The 12322-nt window shown below is 47.4% G+C and overlaps 1 protein-coding gene across 2 annotated transcripts in view; it reads left to right on the top strand.

The window, feature by feature from the left end:
• The window catches only part of DPYSL2 (dihydropyrimidinase like 2), a 53075-nt gene extending 41763 nt beyond the window's left edge, over window positions 1-11312 (top strand). For both annotated transcript variants that reach the window (XM_075724169.1, XM_075724170.1), the window contains exons 8-14: window positions 1018-1138; window positions 4647-4803; window positions 4951-5092; window positions 5311-5481; window positions 8296-8475; window positions 9939-10104; window positions 11221-11312. In XM_075724169.1, coding sequence (XP_075580284.1) covers window positions 1018-1138; window positions 4647-4803; window positions 4951-5092; window positions 5311-5481; window positions 8296-8475; window positions 9939-10104; window positions 11221-11312 — 1029 coding nt within the window. The remainder of the gene's footprint in view (window positions 1-1017; window positions 1139-4646; window positions 4804-4950; window positions 5093-5310; window positions 5482-8295; window positions 8476-9938; window positions 10105-11220) is intronic.
• The last annotated feature ends 1010 nt before the right edge of the window (window positions 11313-12322 follow it).

The following is a 12322-nucleotide window of genomic DNA, read 5'->3' on the forward strand; positions in this document are numbered from 1 at the left end:
AGCCGTTCTGGGCACTCGGACATTGCCGTTTCCTGAGCTGATGGGTCCTTAATTTCAGGCACTTCCTTCATTGGTCACGCACGGCGCTAGGAGCCAGCAGGCAATGCGTTCTGATTCCGGGAGCGATGATGGTTTACGGTGCTTGGCCTGCGATAAGTCACTGTAGAGCAGATTTTGCAAAAGTGCTGAGCATGTGCCAATCCCGCTGGAGTCCATGGGAGGTGCTGGTAGCCTCTTGCATTTGGGAATCAGGTGGCTGATTGCTCTGGGGTTCAGTCTCCTCTGTTGTTCACTTGGAAAATGTCTGTGGTATTGCAGGCTCAGTTCTCCATGGTCGTAGGCACTATGGGCATTACCATGTCGTTAAATCTGTCCTCTGGACTGCTTTGATTAGGGCGTGTGATCTGTAAAAGTCTGCAGAGCGATTAAGTTCATTCTGAGACTGTAGTTATAAAGTGACCCTCAGTCCTGCTGAGGTTATCTCTCTACACATGCAAGAAAAAGTAGTTGATTTATGGGGTGGTTCACACTCTGTCAGATCCCAAGCCAGATACTGTAGTGGAGGGTACAATTTAGGAGGCTTGTTTGCAAACGTGGCTTACCAGAGTATGCGGCTACAGCATCTCTCTTCCGCGTGGGCTGGAACATGAATAGTTTTGTTGAGTCAACATTTAGTTGCTTATTTTTGTCTAGGTTAAAGAAGGGGCTTAATCATTCTGACCTTGAGCACCTGGAGTGTTATTCTAAAATAACTAAGACTTAGTCTGCCTGCAGAGAAACTTTGAAGCAGCCTGAGAGAAAAGGTGGTAATGAGAGGGGACTACAGCTTGATGTCATTTCAATTATCGTGATTACACTGTACATTTTTCTGGCTCAGAATCGGGGAGGAGGATAGTCTCTCATCTGGGCCCTGCACACCCTGTTTTCCCGTGAAAGCAGAGGCTGTGACCCTCTGAAGGTGAACGGGATACGCTAATGTGGGGATGCTTCTGACTTGCTGCTGACTTTGTTTCTCAGGTGGAGGCGGAGGCTGTGAACCGGGCAATAACCATCGCCAACCAAACCAACTGCCCCCTCTATATCACCAAGGTGATGAGCAAAAGTGCTGCTGATGTCATTGCTCAAGCCAGGAAAAAGGGTAAGTTATTTCCCTTGGATGGAAGCACCCTATTAGCTCATGCAGTTCAACTCCTTGCCAACATAAGCTTCATCCCTACAGGAGAGGTTTCTTTTTCCAGTGTTATTGTCCAGGCTCTTTTTTAAAAGGTCCCAAGCAACTGCTCTGTCTCATCTCCCACAGACAAATATTCAGTTGTCGTATCCGTGCCAAGAGCCATCTCTTCTGTTCAGCCTAGAACCTCTCTGTCTTCACACTCATCCTACCACGTTGAGCCGTGCGCCTTTGTGTTGCTGCAGAGTAATTCCATGCTGTCTCCATTTAATGAATCCCCCTGGAGACTGCAAGCTGTGTCCTCCTTCCAGCTGCTGCGGTCTTTCCTTGGTGCTTTCTGCTGAGCTGCTTCCTGGGGTCAGAAGTGATTTCCAAGAGTCCTGATGGAGGTCTCTGACTCAAAAACCCTGTTGGATGTAGGTGGAGTAGCCCAAGAGATTACTGATTCCAGCTATCCGCTGTGCTCCTTGCTTGTGAAATAGATACTCCTCACGTGCTGTAACTCACAGCCTGGCATCTGAACGGGAACTGGGATCAGTAGTCTGGGTTAGGCTGGGAATTGATAACTCTGGTAACTGCCTGAGGATGCTGCACGAGCAGGACTCAGACCTGCGGTGGGTGCTGGTGCCTTGTGTCCCGTCTCTCTCGCCGAGGTCTGTGAGGGAGCTGAGCTGCTCGGAGTGATGCAGTAGCTTCTCCTGAGTCCCAACCCTGCTGTCTCGCCCCCAAGGAGCAAGGGTTACAAAGCACAGTGAGTGCCTGTCTCCCTGCTTTATTCTGTGACTAAACCCTTCATTTCTATTTAAAGCAGTTCTGGGTGGGTGAGTAAGCAGGAGGGATGATTTTCCCCCTTCTTTCCTCACAAGGGTTGGATTTAATTTTATGCAGTCTAAATAAGCCTGAATGGATATACAAATGACATCACTTTCCATCTGGGTGTTTGGTGTAAGGAGAGCTAACTTCCTACCGCAGCAAACAGATTTGTGTTTGTGTATTGGCTCAGAAGTATTTTGGTCCCATGATTCCTGTTAAATGAGTTCAGAGTTGGTGTGGAGGACTGATTTCCAAGGCATCGCTTTCTGTTCGTGGCGTGGAAGCAGCTCAAGCTGTTTGGGATAAACCTTCCTCTCCTAGCACCATTAGCGGAGATCATGCTGAAATGAGAAGATGTGTTGACATGCAAAAGTGGCTGCATGTTGCATTACCCCAGAAAACAACTTGATGTGGCTGCGCAACTCAAATCCTGTAAGCCAGGGAAGCGTCCCTTCCTTTTTCTAGGTACAGTACTGGAGACATACGCACCGCAGAGACGCAGCAGCAACAAAAGCACCCTCTTGCTGTGCTCGCTGTCCCCTGCGACCACTGGCTGGCAAGTAGGTAGGAGCATTGGGATGAGGGGCCCTACGCTTACATCGCAGCAGCTGTAAAACACAGCCTGGCTTGGGTGGATGTCACCTGCCTGTGAAAGGTGCGGGGACTGTCCCAGATGAATGATCCACAGAACTGGCTTTGCTTAGCCTTCTGAGTGAACTAGCGTACGCGGTTTTCATTCAGATTGCGTTTTCTCCTTATAAGGAGAATTTGGGGTATAAATGGCACGCCATTCTCTGTTCCTTTATTTAAATAATTCAATGTAAATGCTGTGCAGTTACCCAACTGGGTAACCCAGGAGGGCCACACACACTAGCCTTGCCCTCCCAAGCAACAGAGGAAACATAACTGAAGACTATCCAAGGCAAAAACAAAACAGAATTGATTTGCTAAATGGAAAAGAGCGAATGTTATTTAAAGCCAGATGTTCCCAGTGGCATTTGTATGGAGGAGATTCCCTGCAGACTCTGTCGTTGGCAGATCTGGGAGCTCAAAACATCGCTCCCTGCAGAACAATCCTCCCAATGTATTGGCCCACAACAGGCCTCCCATTAATAGCCAGCGTGTGTTTTGCCTTGTTCTGATTTCATAACCCTGTTTGTGGCAAGTGATGTCAGACGGCCTCTTCCTCTGCCGTTGGATCCCCTCTGACAAAGGCTGTTCCTACACCTCCTGTTTCAGTGTGGTCCTGGAAGCAGCATGAAGCCAGCTAATGCGTCGTTCTGCCTCAGCTAATGCACTCTTTCCTAGCTAGATTGGGAGCCTGTAGACATAACGGCAGCTCAGACGATGTTGTGGAAGAAAGATCGTGGTTTTTTACTCTGCACGGTGAGGTGTGTAAGACCCTGCTGACCAATTCTGGGGTTGCCTTTGCCAGTCTTTTCTGACTGAAGTATTTGGGGTTAATATTTTAACTGCCCACGTCTTTTGCAGGCAGATACAGATACATGAAGCGTCTGGGCACAGAAGCCAGATGGATAGGCACTTTACAGAGATTTCAGGAAGGTTGCATTTGGTGAGCAGATCTGTGGGGCTACCAGCTTGCCCCGCTTTTGAAGTTGCAGCATCTTGCATCTGCTTGGTGTGCAGATGTTGCTGGTGCATTCCAGCTTGCAAAGTATCGTGGCCTTAAGGATCTGCTGTTCCTTCATGTGGTTCCAAAAATGTTGGTGAAGAGGAAGGATGCGCTGGTGGTTAGTGCACTGGACAGAGAGTCAGAAGATCCAATTTAATTTCCTAGTTCTGTCACAGATTTACTGTGTACCCTTGGGGGAATCACTTGGTTTCCCTGAGCTGCATTTGTGAACCAGAAACACCGATACTTCCTCTGCGATGGGCTTGCTTTGTGGGCAGGAAACTTTCCTGATAGGAGTTTTCTCTTATCTGATCTGTGCACAGAGCCCGCTCCAATAAACCCGGCTTTGTTAGATCTTTAATACATACACATTTATAGAAATATTGCAGGCACTATTTTTTCCGTTCTTTTTTTTCCACATCCCTTCTGCATCAGACTGGATCCCCCCACGCTCTTACAGTTCCCCTCAGCCTCTTTCATAAGGTTCTTGGCCCAGGATATAATACAATGAATCTTTACAGTAACCCTGTCAAGCACAATTAGTGAGCACTGACCTCAGCAATTGTGTAATGGCATTGTGCACGTTCTGCTGCTCCATGCTCTTATCAGTAACAGTATCTTTATTATTAACTCAGAGGTTTAGAGGTTTGGATACTTATTCCCAGGGACTGATTTTTGGAGAATGCTCAGTGTTTCTGTAGAGATCTCAAGATAGGCATGTAAAATTAAAAGCTTGCTTGTGAAAACATGCCCTTAGTAACATAATATAGTTTCAGAGGAGCATTGAACAGGCCAGGAGTTTAATGATGTCTGATCATCTGGTTATGCAGGCCAGCAAATTCGATCCAATGTTGTGTCTCTGTGATCGCACGCTTAAAAGGAGGTACCAAGAAACCCTGCAGCGTGCAATGCTGGCATAACTTCCCCAGCTTGTCCTATTTCAGAAGGTTGCTTTATGCCTGGAAGCCAGGCTGGAGATGCATGTTGCTTGGTGTTCACAGTGGATTTGCCTGTATTCCTGTCCTGTAGGCACTGTGGTGTATGGAGAACCCATCACAGCCAGCTTGGGTACCGATGGATCTCATTACTGGAGCAAGAACTGGGCTAAGGCAGCAGCTTTTGTTACTTCCCCACCGCTGAGTCCTGACCCAACCACTCCTGATTTTCTTAACTCGCTACTGTCCTGGTGAGTAGAGCTTTCTGTGTTCATACAGCGTGTGCTTCATCATGAGACAAGTCGGTGATAAAAATAATAACTGTTGTTGCTGGTTTATCTTTAGGAGTAGACCTGTGACAATAAAACACCTTAAATACCTATCATTGTCTTTTCCAGTGGAGACCTCCAAGTTACTGGCAGTGCCCACTGCACCTTCAACACTGCTCAGAAAGCTGTCGGGAAGGACAACTTTACCCTGATCCCTGAAGGAACCAACGGGACTGAAGAGAGGATGTCCATCATCTGGGATAAGGCTGTGGTATGTCACACGTGTCACAGGCTTAGGCTGCGACTAGACATTCAGAGCTGAAAGAGCTGCAGCAGTGTGTTATCTCCCCCCAGGTGCTTGTTTTGGTCCTTCCACTTGAGGTTTTTGCCCCTATAGAGATGACTGGAAATCTGCTGTGCTGTCAGCTCTTTGCTTTTGGGAGTGGTCCCCGCCTGGCTAATGCGGTGACTCCTTTTGTCTTTCCCCAGGTGACTGGCAAGATGGATGAGAACCAGTTTGTCGCTGTGACCAGCACAAATGCAGCGAAGATCTTTAACCTGTACCCGCGGAAGGGCCGTATTGCAGTGGGCTCGGATGCTGATCTGGTTATCTGGGATCCTGACAGTGTCAAGACAATCTCTGCCAAGACTCATAACATAGTAAGGGTGTTTTCTACGATGTGAGCTCTGCTGCTCATTTCTTCCTCTTTTCCTTTAATGCCAGATTGTGCTGCCAAGAACTAGAGCTCATGACAACTCAGGGCTTTGTTTTCTCGATGCCCCAAGCCCTCTCTGGTCTTGCACCCAGTACAGCTCAGTTGTGTGAGCAGAAGGGAGGACGACCGAGTCCAAATCTGAAATCACATGAATGCCCAGAGATTCCCCTCGGAGCAAAGAGATTGTCTGCTCTTTCTGAATGTTGGGTGCTTCGATCTGAGCACACAGAAAGCTCTTTAAGTCTTCTAAAATATCAAAAGGCTTCTTATCACAGTGTGTCGTTTATGACATTCTGGCTCACTAGCAGTGGGAATGCGAGCTGTCTCTCCTCTGGTTGGGGTCAGTGAAACTTGTCAGCTCGTGGACACCTTCACTGGAGATCTGATCCAGATCAATGAGTCTGAGTGGATTTACGCCACGGACCGATCTGGCACATGTGTGCGGAGTCATGCTTAGATGTGATTTTACTGGTGATGATCCCAGTGACAGCTGGCACAGGGAGGCACCAGGCAGCACCCAGACTGACCAGACCTTCCCCTTGTTTCTTCTGCGGCTTTGCGGTGGCACTGTTAGAGGCACTCTTTGCTTGTGGCCCACAGCTGTGTCCCATATCTTATACCTGGCTCCTACAGTGAAGAAGCTGTCCCACCCTGTGGGAAACTGCAGAATGGTCCCAGTGCAGAGGGCTGGTTGGAGTCTGCCTGTGACATTCGAGCACTGTCTCAGAGAAAGCAACCACTGTGTGCATTTGTTGACGACTTGTTTCACTGCTGGCGATGAACCTATGGAATGTTTCCCTGGAAAAAAACTCCTTGTTCTTTTTTCCATGAATGCTTTCATTCACTCTGGAGCTGAAGGAGCAAAATTTTCTTCCACACTTGGATCCCTGGGCACATTCACAAAGAAACTTTTTTTAAAGGTTTGGTTCACTTCCCTGTGACTTAACTCTGTGTCAGAATTGGTCACAGATGGCCTGGATTCATCCTGCCTGTGCTTAGACTTCTAACAGAGGCATCCCAACTCAGAAGTCTGATCGCTTCGATCACCTTAGAGGTCCTTCCAGACTCATCACACCTCTGGTCTGGAGAGGAATGACTTAGAGGAAGGAGCCCAGGGCCATACCGCTATTAGGTGCCAAAACCAGGTCTGAACCTGGTTTGTGCTTATGAATGGCTCAGAGAGCTGGAAGTAGCTTGCTGGATGAAGTATTTGAAAACCATTGGCATTTAATGTCTGTCTTTAGGAAATGAATTGGACTCTTTGAATTTCCTAACACAAAACTCAGAGACTTTATCTTTTGTGGATACACTCCAGTACAATCAGGATTGACTCCATGATTCTGTCATAGATCTGGGCTAGGCTGAAAGAGAACCAGATCCATGGAGCGACCATTCAGAAATAGTTTCTACGCTAAGGACTGCAGATCCCCCTGAAACTCTTGCACCGTGTAAGAGGCCTCAGCACTCAGTGATCAGCTATTGCCAAAGGCTGCATCTTTAAGTTGTGCCAAGACTACAGAGGATGAAGGGCTCTCGTTTCCAAGTGGTTTGTTTAGAGCTTGAATGGCTGTCTAAGAAATAGCAGCTTTTTTTCTTACATGTCCAGCTCTAACCTCTTCCCCTGTCATTGCGTTGCCTGTTATACCTGGCATTACACCTGTTGGGGTATTTTTTTTGTGTCTCACACTGTATGTGTGCCTTGTGTTAGAGGAGAAATGAGTGATGCCTTTAGAGTCAGCATCCTAGTTTGGTCAAGCATAAAACAAAAGCCCCTTTGAAAGTCAGGCAGAGCAGTTGCTGCGACACAGGGAGACGTGGTGGTTATGTGGCATCAGATGATTGTTACTCTCTTAAATGCTAGAGCAACATACGGATATTTTCCAAGAATTCACACTGCTCTTGCCACTGTCTGGCAAGGAAACGTTAGGAGCTAGAGAGGCAGATAGTGTTGTTCTTGGAGCCAGCTGAATTCATAAGCTTTTAACCAAGCCGCCTCCTTTGCCACCACAACGTTTTTTCAGACTGGACCCGGTTCAGCGTCGGTTTAACCACCATTCTGGCTAATTGTAAATCTGCAGTCGAGCCTACCCATGCTTATAACACACTTCAAGAGCAAACTCCATTATTAACTCGGTAAAAAAAGACCTGGATTTGTCTCAGAGATGGTCACTAGAGTAACGTGGTTGTAGCACATTGCATTTCAGGATGCTTCATGGGTGGGACATTACTAGTGATTCCTTCAAAACTTGTCTTTTTCCATGGTGTAATGTTTCCAATCCTGTTAATTGAGGATGAACAATCCCATTAGAGTTAAAGCAAGATTGTCCTGGTCCCTGACCCATCAACCAAAACACTGGTTTGAAATACAGCTTTTTGAAATTACCATTATTTTTAGTATGAAACTCAGATAAAACTTTATTTGGCTCCGAAATCCCCTGCAGTTCAGAAGAGATAGATGCCTAAATGCATTTAAACAGGTAGGCTTTGAGACTCTCATTTGAAACTGTATTTCCTCTTTAAGAATCTTGTTGCAATGGAAATTTTGCATCAGTAAATCCTTAATAAATTGAGACTGATAACAAAGAGCAGCCTTTCTTTTAAACCACGGCATATACAACTCAGGTGAATGCTGTTGAGTTTGCTTCCATCTGTCCTTAAAATTTTGGCAATTAGCACGACTGGTGCTTGCTAATTAAAGCACAGCAGGCTTTGCTGGGATGGATGTGTTTGCCTCATGTTGTCTCTTTGTTTGTTCTAGTCTCTGGAGTACAATATCTTTGAAGGCATGGAGTGCCGTGGCTCTCCCCTGGTGGTTATCAGCCAGGGGAAGATCGTGCTGGAGGATGGGAATCTCCATGTCACCGAGGGATCCGGACGGTATATCCCCAGGAAACCGTTCCCTGACTTCGTTTACAAGCGCATCAAAGCGAGGAGCAGGGTGAGTGTAAATGGTTGGATGCCCGTTTGTTCTCTCCCTGAAACTCCTGAGTTCAAGTGGGTGGAAAACAGATGCTATCCCCTGGCTCGCAGACACACGCTTCTGCATCAGAAAATGTTCCCTGGATAGGAGCCATATTTATCTCATTCCCCTTTCATTTTTGCTATTCACTTGAGTCATTACAGGAATATGCTTTGGCTTGAGCTTGGATTTGCTGCGAATTTTATTTTTCTGCTCTTTAATTCTTCTCTGTCTTGCGACACCTAGACAGAGCGTGTGTCCAGGAACTGTCCGGTTTGGGCATGAGCCAGTCTGCAGATAACCCGGCAGGCTTCTCCTGTCACAGAAGTACCAAGAGAAGTTACTGATAGCATTTATATGTCGAACCTCTCAGCAACAATTTAGAATTCTAATTTATTGTTATAGATCCATTATGCTGCTTTCCCTTCTGTCAGAGATGATCAGAAGCTCTTGTCTGGTGACTGGTGAGTCACAGGCACAGCCTACTGACTGTTGAAAAGTGAGAACTTTCTATTTTTAAGAGGCTAAAATGGTTGGAAAAGTGTTTTTGTAAAGCACACCCATTCAAAACAGAAACTGCCTTTTGATATGCCTTTAGTTGGTAAAAACTGACAGAGAAGATGACACTGAGCTCAGCTGCGACTTAGTTGCTGAGAATTTAGGCAGTTTATTTCTAGATGAAGTCAGATTTCTGAGGAGAAAAGTATTTTGGTGTTTGAAGCGTTGCCCTCTCCTGGACAAAACCAGAGCTGTGTTAGTTCTGCTGACCATAGGTAATCTTCACATTCCTTGCAAACGATCTTTCCTTAATTGTTCTTTTGAAGAAACTGCAGGTTATCAAATTACAGCCTCAGATAATTTAGCACTGCAGAGAACAGATCTGTGGTTTCTGTTGTGTTCTGGTCTCCCACGGAAATACGTGTCTGACCTATAAATCCAATTGGGCAGCGTCTCAACTGGAATAATTGCATTTAACCCCATCTAAAGCTCCCAAGCTGGTGACGTGAAGCTAGCCTGCCTCCTCTTTATGCAGACCTGCCTCCTCTTTACGCGGCATTGTTTTGCTTTTTGGGGATGAGTAATAAGTTTCATGTGAGAATTGTCAGGAGCCTTTAATACAACAGCAGGTAGGTTGAGATCATTAAAGGACGGAACCTGCGGTGCCGGGGACAGACTGGCTGCCTTCTGTAGGCTGCTCACGCCAGCTAGCAGCTAGCTGGAGCCACCGCGGTCCGGAGCGTGTTTCATTTTATGAATGCTGCTTCAGCGAGCAGCTACCGCCCGAGGGTCAGCACGGAGGCGATGATGTACGCTTTCAAATCCTCTTACCGAAGACAAATCCTGAAATGTGTGTCTTTGGCTTAGCAACATCTGGCCAGCTGTTTAGTTCTGTTTTGAAGGCTGGTTTGACCCTGAAGGCTGCCTGCTTCTGTGTTTTGCAGCTGGCCGAGCTGCGGGGTGTGCCTCGAGGCCTCTACGACGGACCCGTCTGCGAAGTGTCAGTGACACCGAAGACCGTCACACCAGCGTCTTCAGCTAAGACGTCTCCTGCCAAACAGCAGGCCCCACCCGTGAGGAACCTGCACCAGTCTGGATTCAGCTTGTCTGGTACATACTTTTATGGGGCTAAATTGCTTTGAAAGCACGGCTTGTTTATACTCCCATACTCTGAATTAATTCTGCTGAAATTGGAAGGCAATGAGAGAGACTGTGATGTGTTTTTAGCTTGGAGGTTATCCCTTTAGAAAGGAAGAAGAGCAGTATAGGAGCTATCATAAAGCCTTGCTTATATTCATGCCGTGGCATGAATGCCGAGTACAGGCCTTATGAGGAGCGGCTGAGGGAGCTGGGGGTGTTCAGCCTGGAGAAGAGGAGGCTGAGGGGAGACCTGATCGCTCCCTACAACTCCCTGAAAGGAGGGGGCAGTGAGGTGGGTGTTGGGCTCTTCTCCCAAGTAGTGAGAGAGAGGACAAGAGGAAATGGGCTCAAGCTGTGCCAGGGGAGGTTTAGGTTGGAAATTAGGAAAAATTTCTTTACGGAAAGGGCGGTCAAGCGTTGGAACAGGCTGCCCAGAGAGGTGGGGGAGTCCCTGTCCCTGGAGGGGTTCAAAAAATGGGCAGAGGTGGCACTTGGGGACACGGTTCAGTCTAGTCTACCCTTGATTGGCTTAGTGTGGACTTGGTAGTGTAGGTTAATGGTTGGACTGGATGATCTTAAAGGTCTTTTCCAACCTAAACGATTCTATGATTCTATACCCCGTTGCGTTCTGTGCTCGGTCCTCAGCCGGGTGTCTGGAGAGGGCAGATGGCACCAACTTCGGCGGAGCTTTGCTAGCTGAGACCAGCTGCGGGTCTGGTATGTGGCAGATTTGATTTCTCAGCATGCTGTTTCAGTGCAGTAAGGGAAAACTGTAAAAAGGAATGAAAAGGCTCGCGAAGGGAAGACCACATAGCCAACTCTTGTCTGTGCAGGGCTGGGTGGCTCAGGTGTTTGGTGTGGAGATACGAATGCAGAACAGGTTTCAGCAGAATTAAGGCACTGGAAGCCAGTAAGGGCTTTTCCTCCAAAGGTGATGCGTTTTGGTGCGCACCGTCGGAGCCTGGCCTGAGAGGACTTGCTGGGTCTCCATGCGGCTGTGCTCTCCCCACTCCCTCGCCCCGCAGCTCGCCCACCTCAAACTCTCGCTGGCCGCAGGGGACCTGACGTTGCTTCTCTCTCCCTCAGGGGCACAGATCGATGACAACATCCCTCGCCGCACGACCCAGCGCATCGTGGCACCGCCCGGCGGACGTGCCAACATCACCAGCTTGGGCTAAGGACCGACCCCTTCTGTGCCCGCCTAGCGGGCCGGGGGCACCTGGAGACCCTTCTTGATTCCTTTAGAGCCTGTGACAGTTACTGCGGGCAGCCAGTGAGGGGGGGCTGAAGTAAGGCGCCTCTTCCAGTCCCCTCAGATTCCCTCCTCATCTTCACCAACCCCTCTCACTTTCCCCCCTCAGCCCCTACACATTTAAAGAAATAAACCGTGTTTTGACACCTCTGACATGCAAAAGTAAATGTAAAGAGGATGTTTGAGATATGTGGCCTCTGTCCCATTCAGCATCTTTCTTTTAATAAAGGAAGGATAAAGTGAATTTCCCTGGAGCTGCCTTTAAGACACACACAAAAAAGGAATAAATAAATAATAAATGTAAAAAATAGCGCTTTTTTTTTTTTTTTTTTTTTTTTTTAAATTAGATGTCAAGCAGAACAGTAGTTCAAGGGTTTGAAACTGGATATTCTGTAGGGTTCTGTGTTCCAGCAGAATAGCTAGGCAAGCAGGGAGGGACAGGAATCCCAGCCTGTCTGTAACCATTCCCCAGCACCACCTTTGAGGTCACTGAATAGCTGTCTGCTGCCAAGGGAGAGAAACAGGACCCAGCACTAGGAACTGACAAAGCGCATCGCACCCAGCCATCGGGTGAGCTAGAATCGTTGGGGACTTTGGTTCTGTTGGTTTGTTTTTTCATTTTTTTTTTTTTTCCTTCTGGATTTTGCTGCAAATTAGGTCCTTGAGGAAACTTTTTTTTTTTAATGTTTGTGTATGTGTTTTTAATATGTTTGTATCATTGTGTTTACGAAGCCTTATCTGAGAACTGGGCATCTCCCTGTTCTTCCCGGTTCTTCCCAAACCTCATTCAAGTTACAGGCTCCCGCCAGTATCACTGTCACCCTGGTACTTCAGGTATTCCTAGGTTGCATCATTCCAGCCAACGCTTGCCACTTAGAGCTGCAATAGGAGGTCGCAGAGCAGGTTCATAAGCTATGATCTTCACTTCAGTCTGAA

This window comes from Pelecanus crispus, chromosome 21 (assembly GCF_030463565.1).
Source record: "Pelecanus crispus isolate bPelCri1 chromosome 21, bPelCri1.pri, whole genome shotgun sequence".
NCBI classification, from domain to species: domain Eukaryota; kingdom Metazoa; phylum Chordata; class Aves; order Pelecaniformes; family Pelecanidae; genus Pelecanus; species Pelecanus crispus.